The following is a 16,820-nucleotide window of genomic DNA, read 5'->3' on the forward strand; positions in this document are numbered from 1 at the left end:
CAGGGCTGAGCAGTGCCCAGGGCGCCTGGCGGGCACCTCAGTGAAAGAAGGCTTGGCCGGTTCATAAGTCTATACTGGGCCATGGGGATAGACTAGGAGAGCAAGGAGAAACTCTAATGCCATATGGGTTATCTTGAGCCATTCAAGTCGAAGCTGGCACCTCCCTTTGCCCTCTGAGTCTTCTGGCGCAATGGGCAGCTGTGCTGGGACAGGTATGGTGGCCATGTGCTCATTCCCAGAGCCGCCCGGTACGTCCCAGCTGCCACCTGCCCACTTGCTAGAATGCAGAGTTGCACAGTCCAACGTGATAGCTGCTAGCCACATGGGGATATTTATATTTAAAATTAAGTTATTTAAAACTAAATTAAATTTGAAAAATCAGTTCCTTGCTTGCTCTAGCCACATCTCAAACGTGCTCAAGAGGCTCACGTGGCTTGTGGTCACTGTGTTGGACAGTGCAGGTCCAGAACGTGGCCATCGTCCCCTAAAGCTCAGCTGTCAGCATCCTTTCTCCATTTCTCATTTCCCTTCCATTTCAAAAACCTCTCTCAAAACCCTGAAGCAAGACCTTTATCACAGACAAGGCTCCACCCCTCTCCTTGTACCAGCCAGCTGCACCTCCTCTGAGCTGGAGTCATGATGCACAACCCTGAGAGTATGACAAAAGGTCCATGGGACGAATCCTGACACCCACTCGTGGGAGGTGACACCCTAAGTCGAGAGCCTGCCCCCTTGTGTACTCACAGTGCATTTATGAGGCTTCTCTCCCGTGTGTCTTCTCATGTGCACTACCAACATATACTGGGCTTTGAAGGGTTTCTGCTCTCTTGAGCAATCCAGCCACCGGCACACGAACTCCTTCTTCTCTCCATGAATATGATCGTTATTTATATGCTGGGGTTTGGAAAAAGAAACAGAAATAAAATGGAATTGTGTTACTCATTCTTGAAAGCAACAGAAGGGAGTGCCAAAAATGCCCCAACTTAAGCCTTACAGCCTACATGATAACCTTATATTGCAGATTATTTGGCTCTAGTTAGTATATTTCTTAAGTAAGCCTGCTCTTTCTGTGTATGCATACTTCCTAACTGGCAGGAAGTGGCACTGTTTGGAGGCAGCCTGCCATCTCAGAAAAAGTACCACATAGAGCATCTGAAGAGTGGAGTTGTGAAACGGGGTGAGCCACGCGTGTCCTCTCTGGGCCTCCGTGATTTTTCACCTGCCAAGTGAGAGTCAAGGCTAACTGACCAGAGGGGTGCTCTCCAGCTCTCACGCACTCTAGGCCTTGGGTTAGAGACATGGGCTCAGGCTGCAGAAAGGGAACGCACACATGCATGCACACGTGTACGTGTGCACGCACACACAATTTTGTAATAAGGAGCAAGAAAAAACAAAGCACTTTTATAAACGACACTTTACGTCCAATTAGTGGAATTTCTTCTTGAATAAGAAGCCCAGAGAGATGAACCAGATGCTGAAGCTGAGGACCAGGTGATCATCCACCCGTGCTTCAGTCTCTCAGGATCTCAGCTGTCTTCAGGCACAAAATAATGGAAGGGATTATCTAGTTTCTAAGGTTCTCTCCAGCTCTACAATCCTATTAATTTGGTTTTTAAAATGAAGACGAATTTCCCTGAATTCCTCATCAATTCACAGTTTTAGAATCATTTTTTTATAGAGTTCCTTGGAGTCTTACATCAAGTGCCCCACGACTGCGAGACATGAGAAACCTATACCAGCACGGGAGGAAGAGAAGATTCTTCATTTGGATCAAATTTAAGTCAATTTCAAGAAGATGATTCTATGATTTAAATGTCTGGTTACAGACTGAGGAAATTTGTGTCCTTGGTTGATCCTGTTGGTTTTTTCCTCTGGTCACCCCAATTTTATCTGCCTTAATTGAAGGCTTTTGCAAGCACTTTCTCAAACATACATAGAAATACTCCACAAATAAATTTGTCCAATAGCAGAAATCTCCCCTTGGGGTCAACGCACTGAGTAGCAGCCACGGAACGATCGTTACTTTCCCCTCTGGCTCCAACATGAGCGGTCCCTGGGGGCCTGAGGGTAAAATTCCACCCTCACAGTTGGCGTTTCCCGGTTACTCCACCAGGCGGCCTATGCTGTAGGGACAAAATGAAGGCTGTCCTGCTGTTTCTGGAGTTTAAGACTGCATGAGGCAGAGAAAAGCAATTACTATTCACTCTGCTCTCCGTGAGCAGCTCCCAGAAAGTCTGAGGAACAGAAGAGTCGGTGACACAGCACAGGGAACTGGAGACAACCAGGATCCTTGCAGAAGCTCTGAACACGACAAAGAAACTACACAGCATCTCTCAGGTTCATGATGGGATAGCAACCTCATGGCAAAAGATGTGGTTTCCTATAAAAAGGCAACTGTCCTAAGTATTGGTGTTTCTTGAAAGTTCTGCTGGTGCATGTAAGTATATGAAGAGAACAGACGTGCTGGACGGGGGACGACACACAATCTTTAAATTCATGCTTCAGGTCCATTTTTGCTGTCCATTCACATCGCTCAGGATTGTCCCAAATATGTGCCAAAGTCCAGCCTCTAAGCCCACATAATACAGAGAGGTTCTACGCCTTCTCCTTTCCAGGGAGAAAAATAAATGATCACACAAAACCACTACATAAAAATTGCTCTTGTTCAGTTTTTTCCCCCAAGTTATTGGAAATAAAGCTTGAATCCTTGGATTAATAGACGTGAAAGAAAAAGAAGGAAGGATGGCAGGCAGGGAGGCAGGAAGCGAGGAGGGAGGCAGGCAAAGTTAAAATTGGAAAACTGAATTAGAATGTGGGCTGAGCCTACACCCTGAGGCCAGGAGCCTGGCCTTCAGTTTCATGTTCTCAGCAGTTGAAATTGTCCCTGATCCTTGGCACATCCTGCATCAATATTAGTTGAACTGACTTGACTCATGCAACAAACTAAACTTTCACTGGGCAGAAGAAATTATACTTTATGCTTTGGCTTATCTTCACTCAACTTCATTTCACCTAGTACTCATACAAGAAGATTTTAATGTGAGGTGTTTTATTACTTTAAAATAATATACTATGAAGAATTCAAAAGGATTTGAAAGATATGCAAATGAGAATCCCATCTTGCTGGGTGGAAGAAAAGGAATACCCTGGTTTTGCAACATTTCATTCATCTCTCAGGTATTTACACGAGTGTATTGAGAGCCACTCCACACCACGCCCTGTGCTGGGGGATCAGACAGACATGATTCCTGCCCCAAGCAAATTACAGTCTACTGGAGGGAAATGGATAATGACTTAAATTACTATGCACTTATAGTTGTGATCAGTATTATGAAGGGAAGTGAGAGGGTTTTATAGAAACAATTAACAGAGGATCCAAATCCATGTGGAGTACCAGAGATCAGGGTCAGCTTCTCCAAAGAAGTGGCATTATAAAGGAGGACTGGAAGGCTAAGCAGGATCCACCAGGTGTGCAGGTGAGGATGGGAGTGGGGAGAAAGGGACGCCATTGCAGAAAGATGAGACAGAAGCATCTGCAAAAGCACACAACTTAGTGCCTTTGAGGAAGAGGGTGAGTAACACGTGTGGCAGGACAGAATGGGCCCAGCAGACACAGGGGGCTTCCTGTACCGCCACTGTTTGGTGCGGTAAGAAGGCACGCACTTCCACGGGCCTGGTGGATACCACTGAGGTAGCCAAACTTGGGCCCACCTAAAATGCAGTGTGCTGGATGAGGTCTCCAGTGGCGAAACTGCGGGATATACCCCTGGACAGAACGCACATACACCCTACCAGAAAGCCAGCACTTGGATGTCTGCCCCTCAGAGAGAGGCATCAAAGTTAATTGGAGTTACTCAGGGGAACTGGGATGACCAAGAGACTCTTGTCTGTTCCCCTCCCCAACAGACTGGAGGAGCTAGACTCTAGGAGGAGGAGCCAACACTCCACCAGGTCCCTTGAGTGAACGCCTGGCCGGTAAAGGGAGGGAGGGCTCTGAAGTGCATGTGAGGTTGGAGGCTTCCACCAGATGAGCTTTAGTGACCCAGAGGGGCTGGACACTTGTAGAAGCTGCCTACAAGGGTGCTGGGGGTCTGCCACTAAGCTGGGGGGGAGGACTGACAACGAGCTGATGAAGGCAGTGACCGGAAAAATCATTTCATATTTCGTTCGACCTCGCCAAGTGTCATTGATTTTGGCCTCTGGGACAATGTCTGAAACTTCCAGGGCTGGAAACCCCGTGCAGATCAGCAAGCACAACACCCACTGTTGTCTCGCGTGAGGAGGGCGGGGAGGACCCTGTGCTGGACCGTGGACGCAACGTCCCTTTCACAAAGGTCAGCATCTTGGGAATCTTCCCTTTCTGCCCTATAGAATGGACCTGAGTTCTGTCTGACATGCTTTTGTAATTTTCTGAAATTGCTTTGAGTACGAACTTGGATGGAGACCACAAGTTATTTTTCTTGAAATGAGATTCCGCCACCTCGGCCAGCAGGGACAGGTCCCTCTTGCTTGTCTTTAGGGTTCAAATGCTGACCACAACACATAATCAATTACTATAAAGAAATATGGAGATGCCCTTCTGCCTATTTAGGTAGTTCAAATGCATTTTAAGCTTAAAATATTTCCTGGAGCTAAATTTCAAGTGAAAATTAAAATTCTATGAAATCATAGACTTTACACATCCACGCGTCCTAAAAATTTACTTTTCTTTCACAAAGCTCCTTTGGCCTCTGCAGCAAGGGCTCCTGAAGGCACATCTCAGGGCAGCCCTTCTGTTACAGGGGGGAGAGCCCCAGGGGCAATCAGAAGACCAATTGTGAGCCATCCACCTTTGGACAGGTCAGTTCCCCTATTTGGCCCTTACTTTTCTCACCGGTCAAATGAGAGCGATGAACTAGTCAGCTGTTGGCAAACCTTTTCCGTAAAAAGCCAGATAGTAAATATCTTAGGCTTTGCTGGCCAAAAGGTCTCTGTTGCAAGTACTCAACTCTGCCGCTGTTTCAGGAGAAGAGCTATGCACAAGATGTCAGTGAACGGGTACAGCTGTTTATCTATGGACCCCGAAAATCTCACGTTATGAAATGTTCTTTAAAAAATTTTTCCCACTATTTAAAACCGTGAAAACCCCTCTTTGCTCGTGAGCTGTGTAAAAACAAGCAGTGGGCCGGATCTGGCCTGCAGGCCATCAGCGTGCTCACCCCTGAACTAGATGATTTCTAAGTTTCCTTCTTGGGTTAGCAGAGCCCGTGACTTTGTCTGTCGGGCTGGTTCTTAAGCCTGAGGATGTAAAATGAGACGGAGGTACATTTCGGTGCCAGAGAAAAGAAAAGGCAGGAGGAAAGAATAAAATCTGGATCCTGGGCTAAAGGGAGGGGAGGGAAGGAGGCCAGACACACTTCTCCCTTTGCATCACGTTCCTAGGACTGAGTGGAAAGAGCGCACATTCTTTGCTCACCAAAATCCTAGGTAGCTAAGGAAAGTAACACTCGGTGAATTCTCAACATTCAACCGACAGGCTGATCTCATGTGGAGCTGGCCTGAAATTCAATGGGCATGTGTTTATTTGTGGTTTCACTGAAAATTTGACTTCCGAGCAGTGAAAATGTTAATCAAATATATAAATAATTTAATTGGAGGGAAAATAATGCATGATTAAATTTCAAACTAATCCAACACAAAGACACAATTTGCCAGAGGCCCAAAAGCCAGAAAGAGATAGATGGTGTAAATTACAGCGTCGTATGCCAACTCTCCCAGTGGGGCCACGCTGAACTCTGCCTGTCTGAATAAACAGGACAGGGACACCAGGACCAGGCAATTCCCCCAGAAAGGCTGAGTCCAACCACCAAGCTTCCCGATGAATCCATTTCTTCAGTTTTCCAATCAGGATTGTAAGCATTTGCCTCAGAAAATTGAGGGCATCTCAGGAGCCCACAGAAAACCAACAAAGTGATACTTTTCCATTGTGATCGTGTTTGTAGCAAGACGTGCCAAGCCCCAGTGGTCTCCTCTCTTCCAGTCCCCATGTGCTTTGGGAGCACAGGGAAGGTGGGAGAAATCTCTCTGTTGGCCGGGTAACCGAGGGACCAGGTGCTTCTTTCTTGTAAGGGGTTCTCTTTGGGAAGCCCACCACTTAGCATCAACCCTGGGGGCTCCAGGGCCGCAGGAAGGAAGACCTGAAGGAAAATGGGGAAAGGGAAGCTTTTTTTCCACTGGCAGCAAAATGGAAGCCCCCAGTGGATTTCACTGAGTTAATCGGGGTCCTTTCTTCTCGCTTCATTATTTCCCTGTGAGTTAAAAGCGGGCAGTTTTTCCTTATCTATTCCCAACCCTTCAGATGAAACACACGCCTGCAGTCCATCGATGCCGAATGGGCGCAGCTCTCCAAATGAAGCTGCTGTTCAGGCGGTTCAGGAACCGTGGCAGCACACTTCTGCTTTCTCTCTGTCTCCCTCTGCTTCAGTCAGATTCCCACTGATTCCCTCTCAGAAAGCATCGTTCCGTAGATGGGTACCATCCTCCCTTCTAAGGGACTTCCTCAGAGGACAAGCTACAGCATGGCTCAAAGGCGTGTGTGGAAGGCTTGCACATCCACATTCAAACTCCACCAGGGTAACACGCTCATCAGTAGACAAGCGCCCTGCTGTTTTACGTCGGCTCACTCTGTAAATTAGCCAGCTCCTTAACATCAAGAAGGCAAACTCCTTCTCCTGTTCTAATGAAAATATTACAGTCAAGCACACCTGAAAACAGAGAAGGCAGGAAATGTACAACTGCAGACTCGCCCCTCACCAGTTTCCACATGGCTTCCCTGTGCATATAAGTCATGGTCTTTCTGTCGTTATCCACTCTTTCTCAAATAACACTGGACTTTGTCACCAATTTAAAAGGTTTCTACAAAGTACGCTGCCAAGTTTTTCACAGCACAAGGTACAAGTAAAAGCAAAAAGTAGGGTCTTTATTATGGATTGCAAATTTCTTTTTTTGTTTTTTTTAAGGATTGGCACCTGGGCTAACAACTGTTGCCAATCTTTTTTTTTTTTTCCTTTCCTGCTTTATCTCCCCAAACCGCCCCGTACACAGCTGTATATCCTAGTTGCATGTCCTTCTAGTTGGGGGATGTGGGATGCCGCCTCAACGTGGCCTGACGAGCGGTGCCATGTCCGCGCCCAGGATCCGAACCCTGGGCCGCCACAGCAGAGAGCAAGAACTTAACCCACTCCATGTGCTTTGGGAGCACAGGGAAGGTGGGAGAAATCTCTCTGTTGGCCCGGCAACCGAGGGACCAGGTGCTTCTTTCGGCCATGGAGCCGGCCCCCTAGGGTCTTTAGTAGAACAGTACTCAAGTAAGTATTTCTCTCCACACACAAATACCCATGTACACACACACACTCACACACACATATAGTATTACCAATTTAATATAAAAGAAAATAAAGACTTGGAAAGGAGTGTATTTCATATATAATAATACTCATGACAATGGGTCTGCTTCATGGGCTTGCAGGTGGCCGGGTTCACAGAAGCCTGGAGATGCTTCTTGGACCCTCAGCTTTATTTCTGATTCATCCCTTTGCTACATTTCTCTGTATCTTGACTCTCAAACATGCCCTCATTTGATGCCATGATTATATTTTAAAAAGAAAGGAAATAAAACCAAGACATTTCTTTCTCAGCATGTCAAACTGGAACTGCGTGATACTTTCTAAGTCTTTCCACAATGCTACCATGTTAGCTCATAAATGAAGTTGAGATAATTAATAAACTTAACAGAATTCAATAATTTGAAACTTCTAAGGATTTGCTGAGGAAGCAATGTGAAGAAAGCCTTTTACTTTGGCACAGGAAAGGATCTGAACAAATAAACAATTTTAAGAAGGCTCAATTTTCAATCTGCTTCCTGAGTTTACATTATAAATCTACTACTATCGCTTTATTTAGCAGGCTAGAGATATTTCCGAAAAGGAGAAAGAGGGAAAAATAATTTAGAATCAATTAAAATTTAATTTACCTTAAAATTGATTTGAGAGAAGGATTGAAATGCTTTGCCTGAAAGAAAACTCTACAAGAATCTCTCAAAAGGCTTCATCAGAAATGAGGCACATATCTTCTTGTTTTGTGTATTATTTGAGACATAGACCATTTCTGAGAAGTTTTACAACTGTCATGACACGGATTCTTTTAGGAGTGGGCTGTGACTGGATTGATTCCTAAAGGCTTCGCTGGGCAGAAGCAGAAAAAAGCAGGAATCACAGACTATCAGGGCTGAAATAGGTCCTTTATCTCAATATGCACTTTAATTTTAGATAAATAAAATAATTTAAATGGTTTTGGTGGCACCCATCAATCTTCCTAACGCAGTATTTACAAAGCGGTAACAGCTGGCTGTGGCAGGAATCTTCATGCAGACATCACAAAATGACTGTTTCAGTTCACATTAGTTAATAAAAAGATCCAAATTTTCAGTTTTCTGATGTAACGATAAAATTATACAGAAAAACATCAAAAGGACGCAAGACTTTGGGTACAAAACAGCATTCTCTTTATAAAAATAAAATGTTTTCCTATTTCTGATTTGTGAATATTAAGAATTAGGGTGAGAGAAAAGCAAAAAATATGCTTCTTGGTTAAGAAGGAATAAATAAATGGAGTCCCTTTGACAGTTATTTAAATCTGTTTCTAGGTACAAATCTACAACAAAATTATTTTCTTTTACGTGTAAGAAAGGCAGAGTTCTTTGAGAAGGTAAAGGTTTTGTCTGGACAAAGGGCTTCACAATGTTGGATTTAGAGAACGGAAATTAACTAACTTAAATACCTCCCTCACCCCCACCCCCACCCAGATAAGCTGGATATATGTTCCATTGCAATGGAACTCCATCGTCAGGCACCTAAAAACAAAAGAGTATAAAAAGAAGTAACACTCTGATACACGCTATAACTTGCATGAACCTTGAGAACATAATGCTAACTGAAAGAAGCCAGTCATAAAAGGACAAATGTTGTAGGATTCCATTTATATGAATGCCCAGAATAGGCAAATCTATACAGAAAGAAAGTAGATTAGTGGTTGTCTGTGGCTGAGAAGAGATCGGCAGATGAGGTTTCTTTCTGGGATAATGAAAATGTTGACTGGGATGATGGTTGCACAATTCTGTGAATATATCAAAACACACTGAATTGTTGTACACTTTAAATGGGTGAATTGCATGGTATATGTATCTCAATAAAGATAGTATTCTTCCCAGAATCCAAAAAAAAGGAAAACCACACAAGTGTAGCTGGTGATGGACGCTGGTAACAGAGGAGCTTGTGAGGGATATAGGAAAAGTAGTTGAGGAACAGCCAGGGTGGTGTGACTTTCCCCAGGACCACATCTATCCTGCAGACAGACGAGGGCTTGGGTCTAGCAAATGACTTCCCGTGGAAGCACAAGGCTGCATCCTAATCACAACTTCTATTACAACACACACACACACACACACACACACACACACACAATATCCACGGCCAGGCTGAGTTAAAGCGGAACATACTTTTACGACATGATATTTCCTGGTGGATTTCATACTGGACTCAGAGGTAACAACCTGGGAAATTCACATAAATGACAACTTCTCTATATATCCCTTCCGGATCTTTCTAGTTGTGGAGATGAGTAGAAAGATGGAGAAAACGGAACTTTGTGCAGAGTCAGAAATAAAACAAAAACTAAAACATCGCATACTAATATTAGTTCAAGAAAGTTAAAGCGAAATAGCACAAGATGAAAAACTGGTATTTTCTGATGGATGATATATTCTAAAATTTGCTAAAAACTCATGGAAAATTCAAGCACAGTTAATCGCTCTATCTTTAGTTTTGCTGTTACCAGGAATTATTTAAAAACTAGGTATAAATGTATAATTTGCAATATAATTTATCCAGCTGATACTGCCCCCCCCCCAAGAAGTGCATGTGTTACTGGGTCAAAATCATGTACACAGAATAACAGTATACTGGCTTAATATTAAGATGACCTAAGACTTAAGGAAACTTGAGCTTTTGAGAAGAATTTTTAAAAGCAAAATATAAGTATTAATAATATTGATTAATGCTATTTCTATTATTAGATAAAAGGAAAACATCCTGGCTCTTGAAAGCGGGTGAAGGGCCTCTCATTCCTTGCAGGACCTGTCAAAGTGCCTTTTCTCTTAGAGTTTTGTTCTCTGAATTCTAACTTCTTTTACTAAAACCTAAATGGAACTCTTCTCTTCTAAGAGGGTTCTCTTAGAGTTTAAGAAGGTGGCTTTTGTTGAAGAACTTCTCAGAGCTTCTTTTCTGCAAAGGCCAGTGTTTACATCTCATTGAGATTTAAATAGAGACTAAAGTGGTTTATCACACCCTCCAAGCATTCTAAGTAAGACCCTGGTTTACTCTGTTTCTACAAGTTACTGGGCACATTTACTTTTTTATCTTATTCTTTTAAATACCAACTTTTGTTTCAGCCAAAATGACAATAAAAACACAAACTCTTCTTAAGCAAGTCGATTGGCGGACTGGTTACCAAAAGGAAAGATATAAAGAGATCAGCAAGTAAGGATTTAGTAGTATCCATTCTAGAAATAAGAAAAAGAATACTAAATGCAGACAGGCAAGATAATTTTAATTGTGTCATCATGGAATGGAATAATTTGGAAAACGAATCTCCAAAAAGGCATCTTCCATTTCTTCTCTTTGCAATGAACAAACCCACCACGGCCCATAAGGTCCCAGGTTTCTGATCGTGGCTCCAGCTCTGAAGAGAAGCAGAGAAGGTCTCACCTTTCTGTTCCTCAACTGCTCTTAGATGGACAAGAAGGGCCAGGCCAGAGGGTCCAGGAAAGGTGGCCATAAATCGCAACGTCTCCCCAGGACGCAGTGCATCAGTCACTCATATGTATGGATCATTTCTACAAATCCAGCATATCTGGAAAGCATCACCATCCACAGCAATGGCATTCCTCGCCAAATTAAAGATTTATCAGAAGCCAAATTGTGTCCCAGAGCATGAAAATCCTCCCACCTTGTGGGCTTGGATTTCCGCCATGAAAAGACAGAGGAGTTAATGGGTAGTTTCTCTGTAATAAGAATAATTCCAACTACTATCTGCATAGCAGTTACACTTTCCAACTATTGTCAAAATAATTCCTTCTTTTGTTATAAAACTTTGAAAGATACGTTGGAGAGGTGCAATAATATAATTATAATAGCACACCTTACACTTTTAATCTTAAGGTGCTTAATGCTTTCTCACACGCGTGCACACACACACATGATTAGCTCTCAGAAAAACAAGGAAAACTCATTTTTTAAAGTCTCCCTCAAAACAAAGGTAGATGCAAACTTTTCTTGTTTGAGATGCAAGACATTAAGAGTTCCATGATCTGGAAGGATCCAAAATGTTAGACTCTAGTTACTTCTTAATTTTTGTGACCTCAGCATTCCACAGGGAGCCTAAACATACAGGCACTGAAAGGGCCTGAACACAAGGTGTGATTACGAGAAAACTCAAAATTCAAGAACAAAATAAACAAAGGTGAATTAAAGGAGAGATCTGACTTTGAATGGGTGGACTCTGCCCTCATCCAAGCGGCCAAGCTCCCTCTGCATCACTGAAGTGGGATTCTGAACATCACAACCATCGACCCTTGCACTGGCAGACTGTTTTATAAGTTTTGATATCATAATTTTGAGGACTAAAATATTTGTTAAAATAGTAAGGGAAACAATACAATGTATTTGGATTTCAAATGCTAATTTATTTTTAGTATTTATAGAAAAGTCTAGAATTTTTTTAATGGAATCCTTTGAAGACATGGGGTAGAAAAGTCATTCTGCTGCTAGCTCACTCCAAACCACATCCCTCGACACGACTCTCCCTGAAGGTGCTCTGCCCATCATGTTGTGATAGCCTTTTTTTTTTTTTTGAGGAAGATTAGCCCTGAGCTAACATCGGCTGTGAATCCTCCTCTTTTTGCTGAGGAAGACTGGCCCTGAGCTCACATCCCTGCCCATCTTCCTCTATTTTATATGTGGGACGCCTACCACAGCATGGCTTGATGAGTGGTGCCATGTCTGCACCTGGGATCCGAACTGGCAAACCCCAGGCCGCCGAAGCGGAACGTGCACATTTAACTGCTGTGCCACCGGCTGACCCCGCTGCCCATTTTGTTGTGAAGGGAGGGTCCTGCATGAAAAGTGCTGGGAGAGTCTCCCTTTAGTAATTAAGCGGGCTTGTGTGTGCGAAGAAGCGGGTAGGAACTGCTGATGATAGAAACACAGGCAAATCTCAAGAATCACTGGAAGAAAGGAAGGAGGCAGGCAAGCAGGGAAAATTATCCATTTGGAAATCTGCCCAGGGTCGCGCTGAGCTGACTCATTCATTCACTATTAACTCAATGCTTATTTATGATTTGACAGTTACTGTGCTAAACACCGAAGAGCCCAGACTGAATAAGACATGTCCACTGGATCTTATCCAAGACTGGCTGCAGGAATGCAGAAAGGAATACAGTTTAACATCATGGGGACCTTTGCAATTAAAAGGTAAGCTGCCCAGAAGAACGTACGCCTCTCTTCCTTCCCTGACGTCCCCACGTCATCGAAAACTAGCAGCGTCACAGTCCAGGGCTTTTCCAGGTTTGTCTTACCAAAACAAGATGGAAGCGAAGCCCTTGGACATCTTCCCTTTACCTAGCTTCTCAACACGTAGAACTATGAACTCTGACATTTTTCAATCAACTCTTAACTTATTCACATGCTATCCTGGTGTCCAGTATCTCTTTTCAACATCGTAATCCCTTATCGCTAGTGTATGTAAGTACATAAAAGTAAAACTTCCTACATGATACGAATATACACAGAGTGTTCCATATCTAGATTCTCATTTTCTTTTTCATGTTAGCAGAAGGCAGAGAGTTTAGAGAAAAAACATTAGCACAGAACTCAGGATACAGGGGTTCATTCATTTGCATATTGTGGGCAAAACAAATATGAGTAAGACATAGGTACTGTGCCTGAGAAGATGACATTCTAAATGGGGCGAAGGGGAAACAAGTAGTCAAAACAAAATGGGATAGATACTAATAGGAGTTAAGTCTTATTAGTTTCATAAGCAGGTAAATGAGCTGAATCTAGAAGGAAGAAACGGGAACTTCCAAAGAGAGAAGTGTATCCCATAGGATGGACCAAAGTACAGAGGTCCAGGGTCCCTACAGAGGTCCTACTTCAAGAAGGAGCAAGATATGTGGGTGGATGACACCAAGTGTAGGGGGAGGCAGCGTGTGCGCTCTAGGAGAGGGAGCGAGGGCCGAGGAAGCTCTGCCTAGGATGAGTGCTCCAGGGGTAGCCTGTGGCAAAACCTTGAGGGTTAGTGAATGCCCAAAGGCACCCAGACCCCAGGCAACCAAGAGAAGGTTTAAGCAGGACAGTGATCGGATCTCTGTTTACAAAAGGTAAGGCTAGCAGTGTCATGGAGGAACTGGGCAGCCAGCCCATTTAGGGAGCTGCCATACTCACCCAAGAGAGAGCTGTGGCCTTGAACTAAGGCAGTAGCCATGAGGATGGAGAGAACAGGCTAGATTTGAGAGACGTTTGGGAGTAATGTGTGGATGGTGAATTCGAGAGAGGAGTAACAGGTGATACCAAAGTTGTTAGCTTGAAAGATTCTGACAATAACGGCCTTGGAGGTGCAACAGATTTGGGAGAGATTATGTTTGTGTTTGGGACGTGACAGATTGGACGTGCCTCCAGGACATCTCCATAGAGAGATCCAATAGAGAAGAAAGTCTGAACATAAAAATTTAAGGATCTAAGAAAGGCTGTACCTGAAGGAGGCGGGCAGCCCCTTTCCCTACCATACATTATCTTTGGTGATGTCAATACACAGAATCTTAAGAATTTCACAAAGCCCAAGTTGAAAATCCCTGACCTCCTAAGGAGATTGTACAGAGGATGACGGACAGCAATTGGAAATGATGGGAGACCAGTGTTTAAGAGACAGGGAAAGACAAAAGGAAGTACAGGCGAGGACAAAGGAGATACAACAAAACGGTGGGGGACCGGGGCCTATCAACCGTTTTGGGTGTTTTTGGAGGATCCCTGGGCAGAACGTCCACAGAAGAGCTTAAGGCTGTAAAAGTTAAGTTCTCTGCCAGTGATAGCTTGCCAGTTCCAGTAAGTTTGGGGGGTATCAGATAGGAAAGAGAGAAAATGTCTAGCAACATGGTGGAGAGTGTGAGCTTAAGAAGGGAAACTGGCCCATTGGTGATTCCCACGCTGGAAGGGACTAAGGAAGGGCTGACAGAAACCAACAGGACTCAATTTTTAAGCTGTTTGCTATTTTGAACCCTCTTTCTCTTCCCCAAGCTGTCTGTAATAGTCAGTTCTGTGGAACAGCCTTTCACCGAGGAGATCTGCAGAGCGGGAGAAGGAAAGGCTGCCACTGGCATCTCTCAGTCCAGGGCGACAGAGCGGAGCAGAGAGGGCAGTCACCAGGGACTGAGCGCCCAGCAAGACAGGGTCTGGAATGAGAGGGGATTTGAGGGTCATGGAGACCCAGGGCGCACCTGACTTCCCACAGAACCCGGAAGGAAGAGCAGAGCCAGTGCCTTAAAGGAAAATGCCACTCCAGAGGCTGGACAACTTGGATACACAGCTGCAGACACCTGGGTTACATCCAGGATGGAGCCACTAAGTCAAGATTATTCTATTTCCTTCAAGTTCTTCTTCAAATGTCACCTCCTTAACGAGACTGGTCACCCCACTTGATCCTGGTCCTGATCACTCCACTTACAGCACCACCTCCTCGTACCGGACCTCTCCACCCCCGACCCTGCTCTCTATCTTCCCCCATGGCTCCTGTCACCTCTAACACATTATAATTTACATACCGAGCCTGTTTATGATTTATTGTCTGCTCCCTCCCCAGGAATGTGAATTCCACACAGGCAGGGGTTTTTATTGATTTTGTTCAGTGATATAGCCCAAGTGCCTGGAACACGGCCCAGCATAGTCGATGCTCAATAAATATTTGTTGGAGGAAGGTGTTATTGGAAATACCACGTTCAGAGCTGATGTGGTCCTAGGCCTCAATATACTCCCAATCTGCCACCTGCCTTAGGTTTGTGCTTTGAGAACCAGAAGCCACAGGAAACAAAAGCAATTTCCTGTCATTTTCTCTACCCCTAACTATCGGATAAACCTCAGCATCACATATGCCTTTAGGGTCCACAGAGCAGAGCCCCCTTTTCTATTTCAACTGTAGACCGAGGTCTTGAGCTGGTAATGACACAATTCAGGGTTATCTTAGTTGGTTCCCATTCATTATTAATGAAAAGGAATTCTGAAATTTATTTTTGCCCACCATGACAATGTTGACATAACTTTGGGCTGAAGGCTCTGGCATTTAAGTGGTAATCCTGACTTTCAGTGTTACGTTCCACTGGCTGTAGAAAGCAAATTGTCTTAAGTTTTACTACAGGTTTCTCTTGAAATAATTCCATAAAGCTTCAGATGAAGGAGAGAAAAAAGGCCAAGTTACCCCGTGATTAAGCTACACTCTATCTGAGTGGAATTTTGTCCCCTGGCTATTGTTTCTGTCCATAGTTTATATAAAGATTTCTTCCTACTGCAAGACTGCTAAGTAACAGGAGACTGAAGGGCATATTTCCTCTTTAATCTGCTTGTGGAAATCTCATTAATGTGATGGAAATTTTGCCCCCTACCATGACTAAAGTGTTTGAAAAGACAGAAAGGAGGAAGTAAGGTTGCTCAGATAGAGTTTCAATCGGAGAAATAAACAAGGAAGGCACTTCACATGGAGGCCCAGGTTTAAACTTGGCAACTTTTTGAAAAATAAACCAATCAATAAATAAACAAATAAATAAAGGGGTGTGTGTGTGTGTGCGCAAAATGATCTGTGGCTCTGCCAAAAAGAGAACTGGGAGGCCAGCCCGCCTGCCCGCCTGTGCTGAGCACCATTCCTCACATTTGAGCCATTTCTGGGCTTTTTTTTTTTTTTTTGCTTTGGCTTTACCTTCTCACCCAAGTAAGAATTTCATTTCTCGAGAGGTGCTAATTCATTCCTAAAAATATGTTTTTAATTTGGGGGCTTGATTCTATAAAACAGATTTTTATCAGCACATTTGCCTAGAAAAATGTGGCCAGTATATTTTGAGTAATCATGCAGCTTTTAAAAAGTTTCTCTTGACCCTTCAAGCATATGCCTCCAGCGTATAGGTGGCTTTCATAATTGTCTCCACATTGCATATGAACAGAATATTAATACAGTGTGATTATAATAGCACAGAAAGTGGTTAAAAGTTTACGAATTTTAATATTCTATAGGGAAAAAGCCGCGAGTACACTTGCCAAACAAACCGGGGACTGAGGTTAATTGAAACTCAATGTTTGGTCCAGATTTTTGTCACCCGGATATTTAAAGTAAAAATGTACTATATGTTTGTTATCTTTGCTAAATTATTTGCAAAATGGCTTCTGTGAATTTCATTTTTCAGGTAACTCAACCACAACACAAATATCAAGACATTTTAAGAAAGAGTGAAGGCGGACACCGTGGCTCCAGGCCATCTTCATCTAGGTCCCTCCCATGCACGGATGTCAATCCACTGTCTAGGGCCATGGACAGTGGTGGCCAGGATCACCATCATGCTTGCTTTGTCTTCTCCTCTCGTCTGTTTCCAGGGCCTGGTGTGCAGGCCATATGCTCTGCACCCTGGCTCACACCAACTCTCGTGCCTGGCCTTCTTGTCCAATGTCTTTCCACTTGGCTAATTCCTT

At 43.8% G+C, this 16,820-nt stretch overlaps 1 protein-coding gene across 8 annotated transcripts in view; it reads right to left on the reverse strand.

Moving 5' to 3' along the window:
• GLI3 (GLI family zinc finger 3) overlaps positions 1-16,820 on the reverse strand; it is a 263,246-nt gene that overhangs the window by 16,682 nt on the left and 229,744 nt on the right. For all 8 annotated transcript variants that reach the window (XM_070264361.1, XM_070264360.1, XM_070264358.1 and 5 more), the window contains one exon: positions 745-894. In XM_070264361.1, coding sequence (XP_070120462.1) covers positions 745-894 — 150 coding nt within the window. The remainder of the gene's footprint in view (positions 1-744; positions 895-16,820) is intronic.

Source organism: Equus caballus, chromosome 4 (assembly GCF_041296265.1).
Source record: "Equus caballus isolate H_3958 breed thoroughbred chromosome 4, TB-T2T, whole genome shotgun sequence".
NCBI lineage: Eukaryota > Metazoa > Chordata > Mammalia > Perissodactyla > Equidae > Equus > Equus caballus.